General features: G+C 32.1%; 4 protein-coding genes across 5 annotated transcripts; 3 read left to right on the forward strand and 1 right to left on the reverse strand.

Moving 5' to 3' along the window:
- The first annotated feature begins 14 nt into the window (after nt 1–14).
- Nucleotides 15–3289, forward strand: NiPp1 (nuclear inhibitor of protein phosphatase 1). The gene is made up of 7 exons (XM_018507654.1): nt 15–485; nt 608–648; nt 918–978; nt 1491–1644; nt 2242–2462; nt 2552–2755; nt 2904–3289. Exons 2-7 carry the CDS (start codon nt 620–622, stop codon nt 3261–3263), a joined length of 1029 nt encoding a protein of 342 aa, XP_018363156.1. The 5' UTR covers nt 15–485; nt 608–619; the 3' UTR covers nt 3264–3289.
- A 1964-nt stretch (nt 3290–5253) lies between these two features.
- On the reverse strand, nt 5254–8623 carry LOC108761259 (tubulin alpha chain). Its single transcript, XM_018507685.1, has 5 exons — nt 8486–8623; nt 8129–8348; nt 7651–7952; nt 6473–7054; nt 5254–5654 (listed from the first exon to the last, which is right to left on the reverse strand). Exons 1-5 carry the CDS (start codon nt 8486–8488, stop codon nt 5415–5417), a joined length of 1347 nt encoding a protein of 448 aa, XP_018363187.1. The 5' UTR covers nt 8489–8623; the 3' UTR covers nt 5254–5414.
- A 2593-nt stretch (nt 8624–11216) lies between these two features.
- On the forward strand, nt 11217–15678 carry LOC108761214 (coiled-coil domain-containing protein 142). Its single transcript, XM_018507628.1, has 13 exons — nt 11217–11387; nt 11487–11707; nt 11897–12029; nt 12141–12286; nt 12470–12657; nt 12759–12950; nt 13035–13174; nt 13605–13889; nt 13958–14074; nt 14388–14541; nt 14728–14845; nt 14976–15163; nt 15542–15678. The coding sequence occupies exons 1-13, from the start codon at nt 11217–11219 to the stop codon at nt 15676–15678; spliced, it is 2190 nt and encodes a 729-aa protein (XP_018363130.1).
- Nucleotides 15679–16504: 826 nt separating this feature from the next.
- LOC108761247 (chorion peroxidase) lies at nt 16505–23981 on the forward strand. 2 transcript variants are annotated; one of them, XM_018507672.1, is made up of 6 exons: nt 16505–16570; nt 18977–19367; nt 19787–20236; nt 20815–21367; nt 22044–23142; nt 23655–23981. In XM_018507672.1, the coding sequence occupies exons 2-6, from the start codon at nt 19234–19236 to the stop codon at nt 23846–23848; spliced, it is 2430 nt and encodes an 809-aa protein (XP_018363174.1). In that variant the 5' UTR covers nt 16505–16570; nt 18977–19233; the 3' UTR covers nt 23849–23981. The 2 variants fall into 2 exon arrangements, with proteins under 2 accessions (XP_018363174.1, XP_018363175.1); XM_018507673.1 differs by having other exon boundaries at nt 16510–16529.
- The last annotated feature ends 1814 nt before the right edge of the window (nt 23982–25795 follow it).

Here is a 25795-nt window from a genome sequence, read left to right on the forward strand (position 1 = left end):
TCAATCTTGGCAGCTCTTATTAGGATAAACACACATCACATTCATTTTTGACACTACGATTTTATCTGCAGTTTTACAAAATAGACGTGGCATGGACTGTTGCCAAGTCTGTTCAAAATAATTTTATATTGTGATTTTCTCAATATTTTAGCTGTAATTTGGGCTTTTTTTGTATTTTCCTCTTCAAAAGTCACCCGAAAATTCTCTTAAATTTTTTGTATCCCCAAAAAATCTTCCAGTAAGAAGAAAAAAACCTTCAAATCTGGTAGAAATTCTACTAAACAACACTAAAAATAATACATCATGCACATCATACGTGAAATAGAACACACCCTTAGATAGCCAATCAGACAACCATATTGAAAAATAATGGCGGTGACGACTAACCTAACCGATTCAACGACGCCTTTGATTCTCTAGGATCTCTAGGATTCCATTCCCGTAGTAGTATTTTGCTGGCAGAATTTGTTAATTTGTTTTCGTACGTACGTTCTTGCATTTTGATACAATTTAGAAAGAGTCGTCCATTATGACCCCTTATTACTCATACTTTCGCTCGCACTTATAATAATGCAGTAAGAGAGATTGTTTGAATTGTTCATTCAAGTTGTAGACGACAATGGCTAACCATTACGAGGTTCCAAACTGGTACGTTTCAAAGCTTCCTCATTTGCGATGTAACTTGATCATCCGAGTCTGTTTATTGTTTATGCAATCGCATGTTCCGAATTATTTGTCATTGCGCGGCAAAGGTGGCAATGTCCGGCGATACATTTCAATCGCTTTCTGATACACGTTCACTACCAGTGTTAAAAATTTAATATATGTAATGTAAACGATAGATTTTCATTATGCACTGGCAGTGTATATTGGAACACGGTTTTCGTGTATACACATTAATTAATAATCTCTTTCAGGGCTGGTAAGCCACCAGTGGGGTTGCATCTGGACGTGTTAAAGAATGACAAGTTGATACAGGTAGGGGCAATACAAGATACACATCAGCTATATCTTGAGTAACGTCATTCTCTTGGAATTCTATTGTTAGAGCACATTCAAAAACACTATTTGATTGTCTCCAAAGATATGTTCCATTTGATCTTCACAATGCTCATGGAAATCATGTTATCCTTGTTGTTTATCAAATGTTAAACAAAGATAAATAATATCTGCAAGTGTTGTAAGCAAATAGAATGTATCCTGAATATAATTTTATCCTTGTTTAACATTCGATGAATAAAGTGATATTTGTTAACATTCGGATAAACAAAGTATTTTTGAAATGTAATCTTACTCATGTGAATTGAAAGTCAATTATGTATCTCGAAACAAGGTGAAAATTACAGAAGTGAGCAAATTTATTAAGTGTTGATAAATAACATTATAAATATTCTAATAAATTCATTCATTTTTGTTATTTTTACTAAGTTGTATAATATATAATTGAATCCTTGTATGAACCAAGTGTCATATAGACCCTACTTTATTAGAAACTCATGGTGGATGAAAAGAAGTGTTATCTATTTGGCCGCAATCAACAGCTGAATGACTTCTGCATTGATCACGCATCTTGTTCTCGCGTTCATGCGGCTCTCGTTTATCACAAGCATCTGAATCGAGCATTTTTGGTTGATCTGGGAAGTAGTAAGTACAGAGCTTATACTGATGCTAAGATATAGGCTGTGTTTGATTTTGATACTTTTAGTGTTTTCAACACTTCCACCTGTATTTTACATCTACTAACTTAATAATAAAGACAGATTAATAATTTTAAAGCTCGTGATCAAATCAAACGCAGTCATACTCTTCTTTTAAGAAAGATTTTTAATTAAAATTGAATATCAAAGTTCTTCTCTTTTTTTCTTAATAGATTATAAAGTTGATGTTAACCCATTTTTATCCACTGTTGTATTTCTTAAATAGCATCTTTTTAATTTTTTCTTTATATATATACATACATATAAAATCCATATGTATAAAGAACTGAAGAAATACTCTATATACATATATAGAATATTTATATATAGAGAAAGAAATTAAAAAGATGCTATCGTTTAAATAGGAGGAGATGAAACGGGTTTAAGACAAATATTGTTTTAACATTTATAATATTTTTATTTATAAGATATTTATAAATTTATTCGAGACTTATATTTATAGAAAGTTTAATATATTCTTTTATAGAATTATATATGTTATGCATATTTTCAAACAAATGATGAGTCTAATAACTTTTTTTAGCACATGGAACCTTTATCGGAAATCTACGTTTAGAAGCACATAAACCGACTCAGTTACCAATTGACAGTACATTTCACTTTGGGGCATCTACTCGATATTACATAATAAGGGAAAGACCTCAAACTGGTGCTCGACCTATCATTGAAGAATTGGAGAAATTATCCGAAGATATGGACGCTGGTGGTTTGCTGGGATTGCCAGAAACAGAAACAGAATTAGATGTGTGTATCGAATATTTGATATATTATATTAAATTGTTAAAACATCTAAATTTTCTGCTGAATGTGACTCAGTCTATTGTAATTTTCAGAATTTAACAGAATTTAACACAGCTCATAATCGACGGATCTCTATGCTTGGCATAACAGATGACGAAATGCATAAACCAACGCGTAAACGAAAGAAGAAGGGAATCACCTTCAATGACGACGAAGAAGTAATCAATCCGGAAGATGTTGATCCCTCAGTCGGAAGATTTCGTAATCTTGTACAAACGACAGTTGTTCCTAGTAAGGTGCGGCATTTGCATGGTTCTCGGGAGAAATAATTGCATGATTACAAAATTGCTTGGATTAATATTAAATAACAACTAAATAATTATAACTAGCGGTAACTGTTTAATTTCATATTAAACAGTTAAGGAATATGTTTCGTAATTACAGAGAATGCGTATGGAAGGCGGTCTTATATCCTTGGCGGAAGATCACAATCTTCTGAAGCACATGCAACCCACGTCTACTACTCCGCAACTCTACCACGATTTACCTCCCGAGCAGTTTACGCCGTCTTCGATGTCTTCGATAAATCCATTTTCTACGGCTCTTACATCGCGGCTTGGCATCGCACTACCTAACCCAGCACCCGAGGTGGAAATGACGCCGAATCAGATACAGACCGAAGTGCAGCATGTGCAAGAGCACATACCAGGTACGACGGAGCCGCGAGTAATGGAACCGAAGAAGAAGAAATACGCCAAAGAGGCATGGCCTGGGAAAAAACCGATACCAACGCTGCTTGTATAATAGGACAAATTACTCATATGTATAATAACATGTACATTTTATATATAATATAGCTTAGTTCATATATATATATATACATATATATAAGTTTTATTTTCCGATAGAGCTGTACCTTCATCCAGGATTGTTCATACGCCACGTATGATTTACATACAATTTTTCGTCAGCTCTGTTATGTGTTATATCAACTAAGAAATGGAAGTTACAGTTACAAGTTACTTTTTTAGTAATTTTACTGGTAACTGCGTTCCTTTTTTTCTTTAGTAACTGTAATGATGACGAAGTTACCACTTACATTTTTTTGATAACGATAATGAATTTTACAGTTATATTTATCGTTACTTTGCACACCATTAGACACAAGCCATTCATAGTGCATGAGACTAGGAAGCCCTTAGGCTTGTCCGCTGTGATTGGTGGTCGTTGATTCTAAAAAACTAACGGAAAAGTAACGAAAAGTTACTTTCTCAAGTAACGGTAAATATAACGAGTTACTTTTAAAAATCAGTAACTCCTAACGGTAACTTGTTACTTTTTCTATTCAATAACGAGTAACTAACTTGTTATTTTTATAAAAAGTAACTTTCCATTCCCTGATATCAACTATATTAAATTTATTTTAGTTATCACTGAACCATATAGAATTATGAAATTTGGCCGATTATCATGATTTAATGTAAACGTTAATAGAACTCTAAAGAAATTTGAATCATTTGAAGAATGTGAATAAAGTATTGTAATCTACTAACGCAACAAATGCATTCAGTAGTTAACAATGATATTCAATCAAAGTTCTTAAAATTATACAACTTTACTTTTTTTTTAGGAACTTAATGAATGGTGACATTGGATGCACTTTATATTTGTCATGCATATATATATATATATATATATATACGTGTATGTGTGTAAGGTTTGTCTCCATGTTACATTTCTAGCGAATTCGATTGGACGCACTCGTTGTGCAGATTGAAGTTGTTATACAAATTGACGCAAAGATATGTGTGTAATATAAATAAAGAAACCAGTTAAATCGTAATATCTTCAACACACTTTGTTATGTTGTTAAATAAAATATATATTTTATAATTCGAAATATTTGCATTTCATTTTTACCCTCATTATCAGTATACAATATCTTTAATGTGCATCAGTGTATACTAGTGCGTCTAACCGAATATGCTATTGATTTATTTCTCTGCGATAACAAAAGTCAATAGAAATCAAATTTGTGTTTATCTTATTGAACGTTTTTGGTGACTCAGGCTGGGTTGTTCCACCTTTCGGTGAACTTCAGCTCATTGTCTTACTCTCTTACTCTTTTATACTCTTACTCTTTTATTCTTTTGTTTATCCAGTAAATTAATTACCATAGTTTATACGAAGATGAAACAGCCGACCCTACGAGTATGAAGTTACATGTAGTTTTAATATCGTGATTTTTAGTATTAATAACAAATTGCTATATTTATTGTTACATAATGTATTGCATTTTTTTAAACCTCGGCATAATTCCTTCTATGTACAATTACTATCGCTCCAAGTGCAATGAATACGATGTATCTATGAAGGAAATTTTATTGAAATACTTTTATAAATATTAATACCAAAAAAGAAACTAATAAAAAGACAAATATTGTATATATTACATAAGTATGTATTATTTTGAGTCAATAAATTTTTTAAGGTAAAGAATTATTTTCGTTTGTTTTTCTAGATATTTTTTTTGTCCCGAAGTAATGTCAATTAAGTGTGTCGGAATTTTCTTCCAGCTGACCGAAGAAATTAAAGGGATGCATGAGTTATCGAATTCGATGCATCGCATTCATTACCCAGGATGCCTACATGAAGGTTTCCTCCTATCTCGCATAAAAAAAAAGATGTATATATTTCGTTTCTAGATACTAAATGAAATATTAATTGTGAAGTAGATGCAATATTCGTATATTTTTATACTTGCTCTACAAGGAACTTTTACAAAAAATGCTTTTCTATAATATATTGTAACAATTATACTAGAATATAAACAAAATGTTTCTACACAAAATTTAACGTAAGAGCTGTGACATTTCTCTTATAATTTTTGTCTTGTTGTCGGGTAGCGAAAAAGAGAATGTACCGGCCTATTTCAAAAGATTCTTTAAAAATGCGTTAATATTCCAACGGTGTATCCGGTGTAGACGGCGATTCGAGGGCGACTTCCTCGTAATCCCTCTCAAGTGCTGCGAGATCCTCGCGCGCTTCCGCGAATTCGAGTTCTTCCATACCTTCTCCTACATACCAGTGAACAAATGCCCGCTTGTTGTACATTAGGTCGAATTTGCGATTAAGCTTAGCCCACGCTTCTTCTATAGCCGTCGTGTTAGATAGCATAGAGACAGCTCGTTGAACCTGCAAGTTATCCGTTTGATGTAGATATTAATATCAAATTATGATATAATTGTTACGTAATATCAATATTACGTAAGAAATTAATAATTATAACATAAACGACTGTTTATGGTAAATGTAATATATATGTATAATATGATTATATCACGTAATATCAGCGTTACATAATAAATGGCTAATTATTATATATACAATTGTTATGTAAAGCCGCGTATACACCTAGCGAATGAACAGCGAATGCAAAACTTTGTTGTTATTTGTTACATAAAAGTTGCACAAGTTTAATTGCTATGTGCAACGAACATCGAATCTGATCGAATGCTAATATTCGGTGCAATCAAGAAAAAGAATAAATTGCTCACAGACACGAACACGAATGTCCGAACATTTGCGTTCAGTGTTCGTTCGCTAGGTGTATACGCGACTTTAAAAAATTGTCAATTAGAAATTCTGTTATGTAATTATTATAATTATTATATGTAAGAAAATATAAATTAAAATTCCTATTATGTATAATTTGAATTTAAATCAAGCATTAATATTAATTTTAAAATCAATTTTTTTAAATATAATTTTCGTTAGAAAATCTCGATAGAACTCTCTATACTTATAATTTTATGTGTAATTAAAAAATATATAATGTTTTCCATATTATATCTTTTGAAGACATAAAATTATTCAAGAGATTTCTATTTTGAATTTCAGTATTAAATAATTTATAGATTGTCTAAAAGATGTTTAAATTATCAAATTTTCATTTTGATAAAAAAAAATTAACATTAAAATAAGACTTTTAAGAGAAGATTTATCGACAATACCTTTGCAAGATCACCGCCTGGCACAGCCGTGGGCGGTTGATAATTGATTCCAACTTTGAAACCTGTGGGACACCAGTCGACAAAACGGATATAACTCTTTCCTTTCATAGCAGCGATCGCGGCATTGACGTCTTTCGGCACGACGTCCCCACGGTACAGGAGGCAGCAAGCCATATACTTGCCCTCGCGTGGATCGCACTTAACCATCTGATTTGCGGCCTCGAAGCACTCGGAGGTGATCTCTGCGACTGATATGCCTTCGTGGTAAGCCTTTTCGGCGGATACCACTGGGGCATAGGTTGCCAGGGGAAAATGTATGCGGGGGTAGGGCACAAGATTCGTCTGAAATTCGGTCAAGTCGACGTTCAGAGCGCCGTCGAATCTCAAAGATGCTGTGATCGATGACACCACTTGGCTGATCAGCCGGTTCAGATTTGCGTACAAAGGTCGCTCGATGCCGAGCTTGCGCCGACAAATATCATAAATCGCTTCGTTGTCCACCATAAACGCGCAATCAGAGTGACTGATTGTCGTGTGTGTTGTTAATATCGCATTGTAAGGCTCCACCACAGCGGTAGATACCTGAAAATAACCGAGTGTATTTTTTTAACAGGAATTATTACTATTTGGAATTATTACTATCTTTATTTTCCAAGATCATGTATTTCCAGATCTCGTAACTTATAGATAGATTCATTTTAAAATTTATTTTACTATATTTTTATCTTTATATATTAGTCTTGGTTCCACTAATTAACTCTCGATTTAATTTATTCTTTATCTTTTTCTAATTTTTAGAACTAGAGAGAAAAAGATAACAATAAGTTAAATTGAGACTAAAGTTAATCTTACATTGCTAAAACCAGGCCTTAATCTTGATCACTGTAAATACTTACCTAGAAATTTAAGAAAGAAAAAAATTATTTTTCAGTTCGCGTTATCTCTCATAAGATGAGACAGAAAGAATTAATTAATTCGCTAAGTGATATCGCTTATTTTTATCTTTATTAATCTTGATCACTATACTTTATTACTGTAAAATACTTATTTAGAAATTTAATTAAAAAAAAGATTTTATTCTTTAATTTATTTTAATCTCATCGTTTCTCACAAAATGAAGTTAATTAATAGATTCTCCTGCAGAAATGTCTAAATCGGTCTCATTTTTCTGAACTCACTTGTGGTGCCGGATATATGACAAATTCCAATTTACTCTTCTTGCCGTAATCATCGGACAGCTTTTCCATAAGCAGAGAAGTGAAACCCGACCCCGTGCCACCTCCAAATGAATGAAAAACAAAGAAACCTTGTAGACCAGTGCATTGATCGGTCAGTCTGCGTACTCGGTCCATCACGGACTCGATAATCTCACTCCCGATGGAATAATGACCGCGAGCATAATTATTGGCAGCATCTTCTTTGCCAGTAATTAATTGTTCTGGATGATACAATTGTTTGTACGTTCCCATCCGAATTTCATCTGTGGGAATAATAATTTTCAAGCCATAGATATTTTGTGCCAAAACGATTATATAAGATGTTTATATAATAATAATATTATTATTATTATAAATAATTAAAATATTATTATAAATAATTAAAATATTATTATTATTAATAAATGATTTTCTCTGTGATAAATTATAATAAGCTGACCGACGACAGTCGGCTCGAGATCAATCATCACAGCACGCGGTACCATCTTGCCGGAGCTCGTCTCGTTGAAGAAGGTGTTGAAGCAATCATTCGAACCGGATACCTTGTCAGACGGCATGGTTCCGTCCGGCTGGATGCCATGTTCCAGACAATATAACTCCCAGCAGGAGTTACCCATCTGGACGCCCGCTTGGCCCACATGCATCGATATACACTCGCGCTGTAAATTACATAGCGTATTTTACGTTTAACTGCAAAAAATCTTGATGATACACTTTATCTAATTCACACTTCATAGAATTTTGTAATTTTTTTCAGAGTCAAGACTAAAGAAAACGTAATTTTATTTTTCCATACCATTTTGATTTTTCTAATTGAACTTTTCTTGATGTTACACAATGAAAATTTGGATAAATAGTCAAATCGAAATTTTAATTAAATTTTTTATTTAAACACGATAAATTTGGAGGCCGGCCATGAGCTACCCTGGAAAAAAAACACTATCAATTTATATTTTTGTTGCTCTGGTAACCGTTACGATTGAACTTTACGGAGATAAAATATATCTTTAACGCGTCTAAAGCGCCAAAATATCACTACCATGTTTCCAGATTTAAGATTATTATGATCGAATGTGATCTTTGTTTACTTATTCTAAAGTCGTATTTAGCGACTAAACCATAACAACATATAATATAATAATTACATATAATAATTTTTTTTTTCGTCTTTTACAGATTCGAAAATGCTTTTCCAGGATTAAAGTATACGTATTAATATCTACGTGTCTGTGAGGTGGACGAGTTTAATTTATGTTGAGAACGACAGAAAATTGCGAAATTGAGATCTTTATCATTTCTTTAAATTCATTATTTAAATGAAGAACTTTATAAATATATGTATTTTGTATAGCATGCTAATGTTATTTGAAAATAAGTATCTATATAAAGTAATAAAAATAAATAAAGGACAAGCGGGCAATTGGGAATTGGCACAGTGATCGGTGCGTAATGCTTTATCTTACATAAATAAAATGAGATTTGTACATGTTTCGGCTAGTTTTCTAGCCTTCTTCAGCAAAAACATACGATAAACAGTCAAGATCCTTGAAATTGAAGACGTAAACTTACTATGTTAACAAAATGGCATGATTTGGTCATAATCGTTGTACAGTAACCCTTACTCCATTAGAGAGTCGTTCTCATCAGTTACAAGGTTGGATGGTAGTAATGATTAAAAATTTAACAGCGATGTAAACCTAAAACAAATTCGCATGATGATACGGTTATCTGAGCATAATTCGCATGTAGACATGGTTACATAGATATTATTAATATAATAAAAATCACTGAATATAATTGTCAAATAATGTAAAAATCATTGGAATACACCATTGTCAGTACTGATAAAATTAAATAAGATATCAAAAAACTGTCTAACGTGCGAAAGTCCAGATTCGACTGATCAATTTCATAGATCTTGACTGTTCATCGTATGTTTTTACTAAAGAAGGCTAGAAAACTAATCGAAACATGTACAAATCTCATTTTATTTATGTAAGATAAAGCTTTTTGAAAAGCATTACGCGCCGATCACTGTGCCAATTCCCAATTGCCCGTTTGTTCTTTATTTATTTTTATCATTTGTTACGGGAATATCTATATAAAGCTTATAGCGAATTAATATTTAGGCCGGTATTCATAGTCAATTCTTATTTTAAGACCATCTTAAGTAATGTTTTGAAACGCAAATGCGGCCCTCTGATTGATTCGTGATACCTTAAGATAGAACTTAAGACGCTCTTGAATATAAGAATTGGTTATGAATACCGGCCTAACACTTATTCAATTATAAAGAGCAATAAGCTAAGCTCGATGTTTATTGTCTTATCAAATTACAATGTATTTCACAACAAAATTATAATAATAGAAGAACGTTTCGGCTTACATTAAGCCATCTCTCCTCAGTGGATTTAGAAATGATAACTTACAGATTATTATTTACATTTAATAAATATAAATTTATTAATGTAATTTTCTCATGAAATACATTGTAATATGTTAAATGTCGCAGGTTGCTCATTATCTTATATACAAATTATATATACAAATTAATATATATACTTATATGTAACTACAAAATATAAATGTAAATAATATGATATATTGAATGCATTCGAGAAGACGCTATTGTGCTATTTGTGTCATTTTGTTTGTATCCAATAGATGTAAAACGAGAAAGAATGATATAGCATCTCCCGAAACATACCTGCTACATTCATTAATATATTGATATATTATATTTATATTTTGCAACTTTACAGTATTTTAACGTAATTTTTTTTTGTATTTTAATGTTTCAAAAATTAGAGTTAAATTCAATAAATATTTGTAAAATTTCGACGCTTGGCAAAATTGCTATGAACAGAATCAACATAGGAATTTGATGATAAAAACGAGTGGTAAAAACGAGCTACTTATATACATATATGTACGTATCGATATATATAGGTATCTTTGCCATGCGTCAGACGTATCCGTGGCAACTAAGAACGCGTGGTACAACACTTGTCATTCCCATTAAAAGTGACAATAGCTAATATTATCTCTAAAATAGATAAAATGTCGAGCAAATTAGCAAACCGTGAACAAAGCTGTCTTTTCCAAGAAACGATTACATAATTCCGATCGCATAATTAAATCCGTTATTACACAATCGTTTAAAAATCGTTTTTCTACGACTAGTGTATAACTACAGTTTTTACACAATCAACGAATATATGATTCATTTTCACTGCCCAGTATGATTTCGCAAAAGTGATGTGTAATCCATGAATTCTTCAAGAGATCTCAATCGTATAGGAATAAAATTGCGTTCAAAGCAAGAAGTGCACTAAATAAGTAAATGTCGAATTATGCTCTTTAATATTGAATTACATTTTTAAATAAGTATTAAAAATGCAATCTGGTGAAAAAAGGGTTAATTCAAAGTAATATTTTTTAAAAATGACAAAAGAAATTTCTTTTAAACACTAACTAAGGAGAAATATAATTAAAGGTCATCATTAGCGTGATTGACGTATCGACGCATGGATACTAATTACAGAGCAAACATCGCAAAGTGGCTACCGCTTTCTGATGGTGCTCTCGACAAATGGCTCATAGATGCTTCTCTTTTGGACGAGAAAATGGGAAAACTTGCAGGATGCATAGCTTTAATCATCGAGGATTTTGCAGAGGCTCGCACTTGCGATCAAGAGGTCTCCTTTATAGCAAAAATGTTTTCTTTTCTATTATCAATAAATATATAAAATGATAGTTAACTATGTGGATAGTTAATTGCTTTGTGTATTTTACAGATATTTGAGGAAGTGATAGATAGTCTAGAGGAATTAATAGAAAGTTACAAATTGACGTGCAATCCGGAGGAATTAAGCAGTCATCCGATATACAAATATAAAATAAATCACCTGTCAATAGTATTAAAGCGCAAACTAAATATAATAGCAAAATTTACCCAAGATTTGATTAATGACATTGTTGATTACAAAAGTGATGAGAACATAAGAATAGTGTTTAGGTAAAAGTTAAAAGAAAATAATTCTTTCTATTGCATTAATTATGTATTGCTTCAATTTTATTTTTACTTAATTTTAATTGTTTTTTTATATCAAAGAGAATTAATTTTTTTCTATAGAATTTTTTTTAGATACATTACAATTTTTCTAATATTGTGAAATGCCTTAACAATGTAATGGACAAATTGCAGAATGGTAAATAGTTACAACAAAATTCTCAATATGAATCGAGACGTATCAGATTCATCTGTCAATGCCTTTTACAATGATTGCCCATCTATGCTGGAGCCTTTGAAAAAACTCTCCGTTACCAAAATATTACAAGTAAGTATTCTAATTCATTATGTGTATAGCTTTTAGCAATCAAAAATTTATATTTTTTAAAATAGATATGATTAAGTTTAAAAAAAAACAGCATTACATTAATAATTTTAGATATTAGCAAAGAACAGAGCAGAGGAATCTTGTCACGAACTTATTGACTGTCTTCTGGCAAATTATGAACCCCACGAAAAAATCGAGCCTGTATCTACAACGAATGATGTAGACGTTTCAGAAAGTTCTAGCATTGAAATTTATCGGTCAGTTCGCGTCAATATTATTATCGTTCCAAAGTATAATCTTATATGCAATGATAAATCTTTATATATATATTATTATTATATATGTTTTCATATTATGTATCCAACCATTGTCAGGACCGTTTTTACAATTACAATGTAATCAAATCTGTTATATTTGTTATAAATTCTTTCAAACTACAGCGCTCTTACAAGGCATTTAACGCCACCAATCACAAGTGCGACTTCGACATCTGAAGTGGAGGCATCCGATATTGAAAGTGTACAGGCACTCGTGAACACGCAAAACGAGCAGATCCTTAGACTCTTAAACGTCGTGCAAGAAATATCACCACAATTGCTTGGCACGGACGCCTTGAAAACTAACAAAGGTAACAGTCCGAATGGATTTAAAGACTTATCTCTTAATGTTAAATTATTTATAATAAAATGTAATAAAATGGTCAAAGCGATGCATTCAAAATTTCATTAGGCGAGATAAAATTGAGAAGCAGTGCGATAAAGAAAGTAAAGAATTATTATCAAGAGGTGGCATGGGGTGCATTGTCTAGTATTTTAGATCATGTAATATTGTGGTGGTCACGAGAAGCCCTTGCGACTCATCACAGCCACGGCGCTCAGCATCTCAAAGATTGGTTGCGGCAATTTATTCAAGGGAATGAGAGTAAGGATGTCTTTCTATTTAAAATCATTTCTCATTTTTAATTTTGTTCTTGGGGGAAAAGTATTACTATTTTTAAAATTTTAGTCCCACCTACGGTTAGATCAGCGTTACAAAATTTATGCGATGCGCTCGGATATCATACGACTATCACTGCTTGGGACCAGACGTTTAGATTAGCCTACACCTCGGCCTTCGAGTGCCATTCGAAGCCGTCAGCCACAGAGGTTGGTACTTTATAAAGAAAACTTTCAATCCAGAATTTCAAAGATGTCTGTTTAATAAAATGCATTAATGAATGTAGGAGAAAGATTATAATTGTAGCAGAAAGATCACTAGTAGAAAAAGAGGGAAAATAATAAATTTTCTACACGGAAAAAAAAAGAAAAGTTTGTTAAAATATAAAAAAAATTAAATAGTTACAGATCTGAAAATAATTTTGTTGAATTATTAAACTAATTATATAGGAAACTTAAGCATGATGAGTAATGTTACAAAAAGTTTTGATGTTCTTGCTACCAATTTGAATATCTTACGTAATTATTTTAATGATTTCAATAAAATTATTTTGATTTTTCGTATTTAACTAAATTTTAGAAAAAAATTATTTTTTTATATAGACGGCAAAAATAACCATTCCAATTAATGTTTTTGTAGGGAACTGACACCGGTCAAATGTTTGTCGAGCTGTTTCAACTACTGGTCACCCTCAGCAACGAATGCGAGGTAGGCGGCGAATGGGTGATAGGAGCACCCTTGGTAGAACTGCCATTGTCGGAGCAGATTGTCGTGTTGCACAGGATGGATCATTCGGTACACACAGCGAGATTGTGGGCTATTCAAGAGACTAAGATTATAGCCCACACTTGGGATCTAGACGTGCTTTTTCTCTTAGTCAAGGGTGACGTGGTAAACTGCCTTGAAGAGTTATCTTATCTCAAGGTACTATTTTTTAAATACGTTTTTAATAAGGAAAATACTATATTTATTTTTCATCGATTTGATTTTAGCTCGCTGATCACACAACCGCATTGTCCATGAATTCTATTAGCGTCCAAATATATGTGTGCACGAAGATGAGAGCAAAGATCGTTTCTGAAGTCAAGGCAAACATTGAATTACTTCAGGTACAATGTTGTACTAGTTAAATTTCAGACATATAATTAAATGAATGGAAAATATGATTTTTGGAGTAAAGACTTTCCGATGTGTCATGAATAAATTAAACACAAATAACTTAAATATTTGTTTATCAACATCTTTCATATAGATAAAATCCCAAATATCTTATAATAAAGACGATAAATTTTTATTGAAATAAATTTAATACCGTCAAAATCGGGAAAGATTTCTTTTGTGAATATAATAATGTTTATAATCATCTTTGGATCTCTTTCTTACTGCTTATAAAACTGACTTTATACTTTTTTATTTCTATAGATTTGCCCTGCTAAGTGCATCGATACGCTCGCCAAGATATGTCGCGTGATCAGTCTCGCAAATTTGCATATGTGTTTTCCGCAATCGAATTATTGGAGAAAAAACAACAGCACATCTCCGGTGGCAGCTAGTCTTTATGTGGAAACTTATTTTGGTATGTTTCTTTTATTATTCTATTATTATCATGAAATAATGAGTTTGTTCGCGTCGCGTGCCCCAACATGCTCCTACCATAGCTCCTATTCACTTCAACGACTATGTTGGAATAAGTAGAAACTATGGTAGGAGCATGTTGGAGCATGCGACGCGAACAAACCTACTATAATTGAAATTATTGTAGAAAAATTATTGCTGCCAGTATTGGAAGTGATAGAGGATCATGAAACATCCAACATGATTCTACGAATAATGTGCGAGGCATGGCTTGATTATATTTATCTGCACCGCATCAAGTTCAGGTAAATTTTTTATTTGCTCGATATTCCAGTTGAAGCTATTCGTAAAGCAATGCAGAAGCGAAATTTACGTTTTCTACTTGTTAACATTTCTATATCCCTCATTCCATTGTTTATTCAAATAAAATTTCAGCGAGTACGGTGCGCAACAATTGTTGACGGATTTCGCGTATGTATCGACGTGGGTCACTGAGTGTTCGATTATCTCGCAAAATGTCAGGAATCATTTGTTGAAGAACGAGGTCCTACGTCGTTGCGAAGGCGTTGGTCGGCTTCTGTTGAGGCACCCGGGTGAAGCTATCGCTATGCGTAAACGATTGGGTAAATTAAATGTGGAATTTATTTGTACTTTTTACAGATATTTGCGATTTTCAACGAGGTTCAATCGCAAATAAATCAATATCAAAATGTTTTTTCTTCTTATTACAAGCAGATTTGTAACATCTTTAAAAATTTTTTTATTAATGATGGGGATCTAAATCTTTTCTTTTTACTGATGCTTCTTCAAGGAAAGATTAATGCCTGTATTTATAATCAGGCCTTGTATTTAAGGCTTCCTTAAATTTATCTTCAGATACTCTACGAATTATTTTATTGGCTACTGAGCATCTAAAGATAAATTTAAGGGAGCCTTAAGTACAAGGTCTGACTATGAATATGGGCATAAGTCTTCTTTTTACTGCTTTTGTGCGGTTTTAGCTCGAAGAACGAACGAGCGTGGATCTCCTGAATCTCCAGGTCTCGAACGCATGCCAGCTGAAATGTACGTTCCGAATCAAGAACAATGGCTTGAATTGCGCGCTCCTAAGCGATACAATTTTTGCTGTATGGAATAAAGAAAGTAAACAATAAAACGTCAATCGAAATTATGTCTCACGTTCTCTTTCCCCAAAATTATTTTATAAATTGTTAAATACAACAGCTCGACTCCTACAGTAAAAAATATTGCAACAACATTGCAGCAATATTTTGAAAAATTACAATATTTCATAAAATATTGATGCAATATTACAGCAATATTTTTATGTTTGCTAAAGCTACAATATAAGAACATACAGGCTATAGATTTCATTAGAAGAGACACTATGAGAAATCACATAGTAATGCGCAGCGATTTTTGATTGATTGATATCTATTATTAGCCTTATTCTCTAACTGTTACAATTGCTTGTGCTTTTCATTGTGTCTAAACACTTACTCGTGTATATAATTCATATATATTACATAGGTTTTTTAAAATCTATTTATTATTCTCTCTCCCTCTCTCTCTTTTACTGTTCAGTAACTGAATTCATTTTGTACTTACTTCTTTACTGTGCAGAACTGCGAGAAAAGGATTACATCTTGATTGGTATCCTGAACAATTTTCCTCCTTAATTATTAGACAAAAATCAGTACAACTGCTTAATAATTAATCAATCGAAATAGTACTAAATTTCTATCGGGATATTCCAATGTTCATTTAGTACGTTAATAAAATTCATCATGCAACTATAATGTGCGCAAATTATGATCATTTGTTGCTAATATAGATTTATGTTCTTGAGAAACCCAACAAAGGGCGGAAGCCTTTCCATAATACGACGGCGTATTACGTTACGTAGGTACAAGATGTGTGGTATTACACACCGCGGCATCGTCTGCCGTCTCTAACAGTCAAATGTCTGCGTTCATCGTCGTCACCACGGTATTACAATAATATCAATCTTGATGGAAACTTTACACAATGTAGAGTCTGAAACGTTGACGTAATATTGGGGGTATAGTGTTTAGTGTTACATTACGCATATAAATATATACAGGAAATTGAAACTAAGTGCAATCGAGAAGTTGCTAAAGTCAAATATTTGTTCTTTTGTGTAATGAATCAACGAAATAAAATAAATTAAACATTATAAACTACAGAAGAAATATCGTTTTCATTAACACATAGTGCATAAAATTAAGAAATATGCACACACAGATGGAAAATTTGTATTAAATTTAATATATTTCACGTGTTTTAAATAGTCTATTCATTGGATCTCGTATTATGTGGAAACAGTTTACCCAGTCAAATTACTCTGTTTTGGGATGTTGCAGTTTTTATGGAATGTCTCCTTTGCCACATCCACAGAAAATTAACAGGTATAAAAAACATGAAGCTTTGAAAGCCTAGAATTTGTGAGTGTCTGCTATCTCTTGATAACTTCATACTTTCTTTAATGCGCAATTTTCTTGAAAAGACAAAGAATTTTTGTATGTTGAGTGCTGTATCCCAGTGAGAAATAACAATGAAATCGATGTCGATTTGATGATTTCGACGTCGAATCGACATCGATTCGATGTCGATTCCATTACCATTTCTCACTGGGATGTATTATGTAAGTATGAGTATTTGTTCGTGTAATCTTACAAGCATGTGTATATAGTGTTTATAAAACACTATACACACACACACACATACATACATATCTGAAGCACACATGAAATAAACACGCACACACGCAGCATTCATATTCAAGAATATATGTGTACGTACATACCTATATATTACGCATAAAAGAAATTATCAAGTTATCTTAAAGAGAGATATAAAATCACATAAAGTCTGTGTTTATATCTTTTTATTGTCGATTTTCTATGGATGTGACAAAGAAGATATTTGTTCAGACTCATAGAAGCTAAATATACCTACTTCAAAACGGAGCAATTTGATACATTATTTTTCATATATATATAAAATATTTAGTAAAACCCAATTTATGTTTATTTAATACAAGATGAATATGTTAAAAAGTAACACAAATATTATGTAAAAAAATAAACACAAAAATGTAACTGACACAATTTATAAATATAAAACAATAAAAGTATATTCTTTTCAATAAAATTAATATTTATAGTATGTTAATTAAATTAATGCATATTTTATTCACTTATCTTAAAATACATTTTTTTTATATTATTTGTTTACTTACTCTTAAATTTTGTTATTTATACACTAAAAAATATTGCATATTAATTTAACATTATATTAAATTAATGCTCGCGGTTATTAAAAGTTCAACACGAAAGTTTTGATAAAAATATAAGTAAGTCGTTTTTAATACAGATATAAAATGTTTTTCACTATATATGTATATAAACTTGTAAAAATAAAGATTAAGATATACACACACACACACACACACACACACACACACACACACACATATATATGTATTAAAATTAATATTAAAAAAGAACCAGCGGAACTCGAATTTAGTTAATTACATAACTCAGTGATATGTTTTCGAAATGATAATTATCTGTACTTGCATGATAATTGAGGTACTTTTAAAAACTGTTAAATATGCTTTGTAACATTAATAACTACAACTATATTTTTGAAAAAATAATTTCCAGGTGAATTTCTTTCATTGAAGTGATTGCCAATGCTGAAATCTTTTAAACACACATTAATCAATCATATGCAATTAGCCAGCTTTTCGAATTTTTATGTTTTTATTACAAATTCATAAATGTATATTTTTTGTGTACTATGTATTAATAAAAATAACATAATGTTTTTGCAGTGTAGTAAGTTTAATTATTATTCATGAATAACAAAATAATAATTATTTAATTTCAGCAACTTTCCGATTTATCTTGTAGATGCATTTCAGTTTTAATTTTGCTTCCGATATGTAAAATATCATTAAATTATTTAACAAACTATTTATTATATTATTTTAGTTTACATTACATTTCGCAGTTATATTTTCATACTGACTGCAAGATAACACATTCACAATGTGATTGTTGTAAATCATCTCTATGATACATGATCGTTTGCATTTTAAGACAACGCAAACTTGTATTATACCGCAAAATAAAAATACGTGAAGCAACTCATGTTTCACTCCCGACTGTCGATTCTCAATTCACCTTATATAATCAGATTGCCTGCGCGAGCGTGTGAACCAAGTAATCCACTTGGGTTAAGAACTTTAATGGACTTTGCTTTCCTTCAACCATATCGAAAAAATACAAAAATAAGTCCGCGCCTAAAATCTTCTAAATAACAGCGACTCGTTAAAATTTCAGAAAAATTTCTCGATTCAAAATTATTTTAAATGTATTGGTTTTCTCTCATTGAGACATTTTCGATAGAGTTTTCCCTAAACGAGGGTGAGGTTTAACGGTGAAGTGTTGTGTAATTACTGGAATCATAATTAATCATAATTACTCGTTATAAATGTGGCACCGGAAAAGCTCGGGTATCTGTACATATCGATCACTCATACATGTTAGTCGTGCAAGGTGAGTCGTATAAGGGGGATCAAATTACCAAGCAAGAAGGAACCTCGCCTGTCGCTGAAGACAGAATTCTGCATATTATTTAACCTAAGTGTTTTTGTGCGACGAAAATGCGCGGTATCACGGAAAGAACGCCTCTAAGAAGATCCACGGATTCAATCGATTACATTGAGTTTGCCAGCCTCTTAAGGACTCGAAGAACGCGATTACGACAGTTTCAATGCTGCGTCTGTGGTATCTTGATGTAAGTGTGAGTTATGTTCAAAATAGGATCGGAAAAAATAAATTAAATAATTTCTGGTAGAAATTTCCAAATTGTAAGATTACCAAATTACATCCAAATTCTTATTTTTTACTTTCAAATTTAATTAGGAATAAATTATATACATATTTTACTTACAAAAACTGCAGCTAAATCAACATATTTGCTATTTAATAAAAAAGTAGAAAGGTGCAGAAATAAAAAATAAATAGTCTAGTAATTTAAATTTTATTGTAACAATTATAAGATCTTTAATCTCGAGCTATCAGAAGACGCAAGAATTTGATCGGATTACTAAAAGATAATAAATTACGTGCCAAAAATATCGCACATTGGGGAAATTAAGATTACCGAGCGATTAGATTTTTCAATATGATTCATGATTTTTCACGATTTCACAGAGTGGTTTTTACCATGGCTTTGGTGGTATCCGTCAGCTACTCTATGAGCCGTACCAACTCTACTAATCCTGGAAATGACAATGCAACATCTCCTGACAGTTTAGATAGCGCCTTGAGATTAGGACTGGCACTTGAGTCTATTTCGCATGCAGCCTTCAGCAGCACCGCTAGTGCCACAACTGAGCCCAATTCTATCTTAATATCTAAAGAGGATATCAATACCTCAACAAAGCATCTCAGTCAACTGGAATACACCCAGGGATTACGAGCTGGCGAACAGGCGATAAAAGATCGTCTATCTGCGGATGTAATCGCCGCGAAGTCACCGTTGCTACCTTCATCTCCTGAGTCCAGACATCGCCACGCAGTGAGCACATGTTCCAACGTTAGTGCTCTCGCTTTAGCAGCAGTGGGCGAAATTGCGGCGACGAAAATGATCGAAAAAATGAGGTAAGACTTTGTTTTGTTCTGTAAAGTGTCATAAGTATAACGAAAATCTTCAATTTTTTAAGAAAAAATATTATTAAGCTCTTTAAATTAAATTATTAAAATTATTTTAAACAATCTCATAATTCATATCAAAATTCAAGATATAATGTTATTTTCATGCTGTGTAAAAAAAACGTTCAAAAAAATTGGACCGACATTTGATTGACTGCATGGCATTTCTTGGAGTGAAATCTCACTTTAAGAGAGTGAAAAATACGGCCATTTTTTGAAGAAGAATAAAAATATTTCATTTCTTGAAAAAGATCGACAATTTTCACACTCTTTAAGAAATCTCACTACAAAAAAGAAGTATTATCTATAATCTATAGTATAATATTTAATTCGTTTCATTTTGTCCACTCATTACAAAATAACAGCTATCTAGTTTCAATAACTTCTTAATTGTAACTTATAAATATAATGTGAAACTTTATTTTTTAAAATTAATGTCCATTTATTAGCGAATAAAATTATCATATAAAATCATAATATGTTTAGTTAGCTTTAGATAGGATTTCATTGATATTTTTCTATTTGAGGTCCACTCATAATGAACCATCGGCGATCGATACTATCTTCGACAGCGGCTGGTTACCGAAAAATGTGTGCAAACGATACTTCGACCGCACTTGTAAAACCGGCAAATACCGAACTATTGACGGCAGCTGCAATCGGCCGAGAAGCTGGGGCGCCAGCATGACGCCGTTTCGAAGAGCCCTGCCACCCGATTACGCCGACGGAATCGAATCGCCTCGAATGGCACGGTCCGGAAAGGAATTGCCTTCCGCTAGGGAAGTTAGTCTGAAAATACACAAACCTTCGGCCAGCAGTAATCCGTCCTTCACGGTGATGCTGGCGGTATTCGGCCAGTTCTTAGATCATGACATTACCGCGACCGCGCTCAGTCAGGGAATCAATGGAAGTTCCATATCATGCTGTTCGCCATTAGGAAGACAACATCCAGAGTGTTTTCCTGTGCAAGTGGCAACCGGTGATCCTGTATATGACCTGACTGGCAAAACCTGCATGGACTTTGTGAGATCGGCGCCGGCTCCGCAGTGCAAACTTGGTCCTAGAGAACAGCTCAATCAAGTAATCCCAAACATATTTATATAATTGATTTACAAATAACAGAACTTTTGATTGAAAGAACAAGTCTGCAGTCCCTTCTTTTAAGGTACTCAATGCTGAAAGAGAACTAAAGATCAGTAAATTCTTTCTGAAAAGATGGATTTTTACAGATATCCAATTTAAAATTAATGAAACTGAGAAATTTCTGTTACTCTCCAAATCTGACGATGAATCTATTGGATATATTAAATTATATTTTTTATATTACATCTGCGAATTTATTATTGTTATTAAAATAAATTTAGTATTTATTCTTTTTTACGCAAGTATAACATTTTGATTTCTTTTAAAATTAATTAGTGTCTTTTAGCTAGTATAAATTAAGTAGGTCTCACAGTCCCAGCGTCAGTAACTTTGTCATAGATTTTGACGTCAGTTTTGAAGAGTTAATATAATAAGGATTATAAATTTGAAGCACACACACATAGATTTGGAAATTATTCATATATGTATAATATTTATTATATCTCTCTATAAAAACACAATATTCCTAGAATATTATGAATATTATTTTCATCGTGACATTCTAAGAATATTGCGTCTTATAAGATATATAAACATAAATTTAAAAATTATTCGGATCGCCAAAAGCGATTGAGACTAGAAAGAGATTGTATAGATATAACGTTACGTCCAGGTCAGCGCCTTCATTGATGGCTCGGCTATTTATGGTTCCGATAACGAGACTGCTTGCAATCTGCGCGAATTTATCGGTGGTCATTTGAAGATGCAGTACACTCCCGACAATAGAACTCTGCTGCCGCCGAGCACGAATCCCAATGATGGTTGTAATCGGGAAGCCGAGCGACGTCGTGGCCGATATTGCTTTGCCGCGGGCGATGCCAGGGCGAACGAGAATCTGCACCTGACCACGATGCACCTTCTTTGGGCGCGACAGCATAACAGAATCGCAAATGAATTGGCTAGGGTCAATCCCGCTTGGAACGATGAGACGCTGTATCAGGAAACACGACGAATCGTTGGAGCTCAGTTGCAGCACATCACTTATCGCGAATTTCTGCCCATTATCGTAGGCGACAAAAAGATGAATGAGCAAAACTTGAGGCCCCTCATGTCGGGCTACAAGAAGCGGATGCACCATCCGGACGAATTGGAGAACGATCCAACGATCGCCAATCACTTTGCAACCGCGGTTTTTCGTTTCGCTCATACTTTGCTACCAGGATTGATGAGAATGACGGACGCTGAGAAGGACACACCGTCCTACATAGAGCTGCACAAAATGCTATTCAATCCCTACAGCCTTTACGCCGAGGATGGCATCAGACGTTCAGTCAACTCGGCCACGACCAACGTTATTCAAAAGTACTCCACGCACGTAACTTCGCAGCTGACCAATCACCTTTTTGAGGATCCCATGGCTAATTCTGTGGTACCATGCGGCCTTGATTTGGTGTCATTGAATATTCAACGGGGACGGGATCATGGATTACCAGGATACACTGTATGGCGGGAATATTGTGGTCTGGGAAAGGTGGAAACTTTTGGTGGCCTCGAAGGCTACTTGGATCATGAAGTTCTGAAACAGATATCGGATCTCTATGAGACCGTAGATGATGTAGATTTGTATACCGGCGCTTTAGCGGAAATACCAGAGTCGGACAGTTTAATCGGACCCACTTTTACGTGCTTGATTCTTAATCAATTTGTACGTTTGCAAAAAGGAGATCGTTTCTGGTACGAATTTGTCGACCAGCCATATCCTTTTACAGAAGGTACGATAAATTTTGGAGAGTAACAATAAATTAGTTTAATTTTAAAAGCGGTTTAACAAAAAATTTGTTACTTGTTTTTTTAATTTTACAAAAAATAATTAGTTTACGCATTTGTATATTTAATATAAATTCTATTGCACTATTTTTTGCTTATAAAGTGCAAATTAAGGCTCGATTCAAAGTTGAAATCCTTTAGTTTTGAGAAACATTGTATTATTTTTTGTATAGAATTTAAATTAGATTAAAATTCTCTATATATTTTCTAAAATATACAGAATTTATTCGTATTACTAAAAAATAATTCAGAATTATATATATTATATATATTATATATGTTAGATATAATCGTTCATTATCACAATTTTGATTTTTGAAAATGTAGACTTATATATTTTTTATATTATTTGGAGACACTGGTAGTGTTTCGGCGCTAAGCCAAAGCGCAGCGACACTGCCTACTTTACGCGAACCGGAAAGATGCGTCAGATCGAGATTATCAACAAAAATTTCAGATCAACTCACGGAGATTCGCAAGAGTTCGATGGCGAAATTAATATGTGATTGTTCTGATGGAATCACGCATGTTCAGATACAAGTTATGCGTTCTGCTGGCACTAATAACTCTGTGGTATCATGCGAAGATATACCAGGACCTTCCTTTACACCGTGGAAAGAAAATTACACTTCCAATTTAACATCATCGTAGCGCTTATAAATATGAGTTAATTCTTATAGACTGATACAAATTATTTTATTTAATTGGATTTTGCAAATTTTTTACCTGTGACCCAGATATATATATATATTTTAACAACTATAAAATGAACATTTCTCAATGTATCCTCACTACAAAATAATTTCATTTGTGTTATTAGCAAATATGTGTTTTTATGAATTATTTATAAATTTTGCTTAATTATTCAATTTTCTTACAGATATATGCGATTATATGTATAATACAAACTATCGAAAAAATAATTTTAAAAAATATATTTAAAAATATTAAATTTTATATATTTAATAACATATATTTTATATATTTAATAAATTTTAAATAATTTAATGACATAATAAAAATTAATTAACGCAAATTAATTTTGTAAATGAATTAACGTTGTACTTTATATTATAGCCCGTGTTCAGAACGCGCTTTTATTGATATAAAAATGCGCGTATTTTATTTCTAAAATTCTACAGTAGGTATATATAATGCAAATTATGTTTTATCAGCACTCATTACAGCGAGTATTCTGAATACAGACCTATATATGTATTCCTCACAGCACTAAATAAAAAAAATCATAAGAATTTAGTTTCTCATTCATTGCATTTTAAACTGTATAATAATAATGATTCTAATTCGAGAATATCGAGTGGAGTGTTTTGCGAGGAAATGCCATAAGAATTAGGGGATAGGTAATTCCATTTTTCAGACTTAGAAGTAACGTTCTTTCACTAATTGTCCAACTTCTTCTGTCATAATTCTCTGTTTAATATATAGATTTTGATCACTACATTTTATTTCATTGCATGTCACAAGCTACAAGCATGACTTTTCTATTAAAATATCACTTTATAAAAATGATGATTAGAAATTATAATACAATAATATTTACAGTAAAATTCTCTTAAAGAATACTTATTCTTTTTATATAAATATAAGTTTATAAGCTTGTAAGCCTGTAAGCTTGATCGCTTGTGAAATTAATATTGCAGTTTGTACATGAATAATCAGTTTATTTAGGAAGTATCGTAGTTATAGAAGAAGTAACTTGAATAACAGTGTTCTGTAGATTTATTTTAGCATGTTCTTGCAGGTAATGCTGTTTAATATTATTTTTCTCATCAAATACTTAACGACACAAGTGGCACTTGTATGGATGTCTCGAATTGGTATTAATATGCAATTTCAAATACTTGTCAATCATCATTTGAGAGCTACATTCGATCAGACAGATATCACAAGTAAAATGTATTTTGTTGATGTGTACACATAATGATTACAGATCAGAAAAGGACATAGAATATTTTGCACAAGGATAGCTTTTGGATAGCGGTTTCATTTTAAAAATATATTTATCACATACTTTGCATTAAAATGCTATTTTTGATTGATATATATATTTTTTTCAGTTTGCAGGTACTCTTAACACAAGGTTCTTTATTAACTGGTTCTCTTTTTGTTTTGCTTTTTGACTTGCTGACACGCGTGTCTTTACGCTAGTCAGCGAGTTGCGAGCATCTGAAATTATCGTATAAAATATATTTTTTTTTTTGTATAAAACATAATAATTAATAATATGATAATTTTATTTTTATTAATTTTGTTTCAAGATTTGTATTTGTTTATACAAATTAAAATACAGTTAATTATAAAATGACTGAAAATAATCATTATATGGCACATATTCATACACATATTTATATATACGTGAGCATTTTTTTATATTTCTCCAAACTTGAATTTTTCTAAAAGAAACAATGAGAAAATTACTCTCTTAATTATTTTCTACGTTTTCTGATTATTATTATTTTTATTATACGAAACAGTGTAGTTTTATAAAAGAAGGAAAGATGTATTGTCATATATATAGGCATACTTAATTTGTATATAAAATACATTATATATATGTTTATACGTATTTATATATGT

The sequence above is a fragment of the Trachymyrmex cornetzi genome, unplaced genomic scaffold (assembly GCF_001594075.2).
Source record: "Trachymyrmex cornetzi isolate Tcor2-1 unplaced genomic scaffold, Tcor1.1 scaffold245, whole genome shotgun sequence".
Lineage (NCBI taxonomy): Eukaryota > Metazoa > Arthropoda > Insecta > Hymenoptera > Formicidae > Trachymyrmex > Trachymyrmex cornetzi.

What these genes read in the sequence shown, in the direction of transcription:
- NiPp1 (XM_018507654.1), top strand. Translation starts at nt 620, where the DNA reads ATGGCTAACCATTACGAGGTTCCAAACTG. An exon ending in TTTGGTTGATCTGGGAAGTA is followed by an intron (nt 1,645 to 2,241) that starts GTAAGTACAGAG and finishes AACTTTTTTTAG; the next exon opens with CACATGGAACCTTTATCGGA. An exon ending in CGACAGTTGTTCCTAGTAAG is followed by an intron (nt 2,756 to 2,903) that starts GTGCGGCATTTG and finishes TCGTAATTACAG; the next exon opens with AGAATGCGTATGGAAGGCGG.
- LOC108761259 (XM_018507685.1), bottom strand. An exon ending in TCTCGAGCCGACTGTCGTCG is followed by an intron (nt 7,953 to 8,128) that starts GTCAGCTTATTA and finishes TTATTCCCACAG; the next exon opens with ATGAAATTCGGATGGGAACG. An exon ending in CAGGCGGTGATCTTGCAAAG is followed by an intron (nt 5,655 to 6,472) that starts GTATTGTCGATA and finishes GATAACTTGCAG; the next exon opens with GTTCAACGAGCTGTCTCTAT.
- LOC108761214 (XM_018507628.1), top strand. Translation starts at nt 11,217, where the DNA reads ATGGATACTAATTACAGAGCAAACATCGCAAAGTGGCTACCGCTTTCT. An exon ending in CTCGCACTTGCGATCAAGAG is followed by an intron (nt 11,388 to 11,486) that starts GTCTCCTTTATA and finishes TGTATTTTACAG; the next exon opens with ATATTTGAGGAAGTGATAGA. An exon ending in AAGAGTTATCTTATCTCAAG is followed by an intron (nt 13,890 to 13,957) that starts GTACTATTTTTT and finishes ATTTGATTTTAG; the next exon opens with CTCGCTGATCACACAACCGC.
- LOC108761247 (XM_018507672.1), top strand. Translation starts at nt 19,234, where the DNA reads ATGCGCGGTATCACGGAAAGAACGCCTCTAAGAAGATCCACGGATTCA. An exon ending in AAAATGATCGAAAAAATGAG is followed by an intron (nt 20,237 to 20,814) that starts GTAAGACTTTGT and finishes TTTCTATTTGAG; the next exon opens with GTCCACTCATAATGAACCAT. An exon ending in GCCATATCCTTTTACAGAAG is followed by an intron (nt 23,143 to 23,654) that starts GTACGATAAATT and finishes CAAAAATTTCAG; the next exon opens with ATCAACTCACGGAGATTCGC.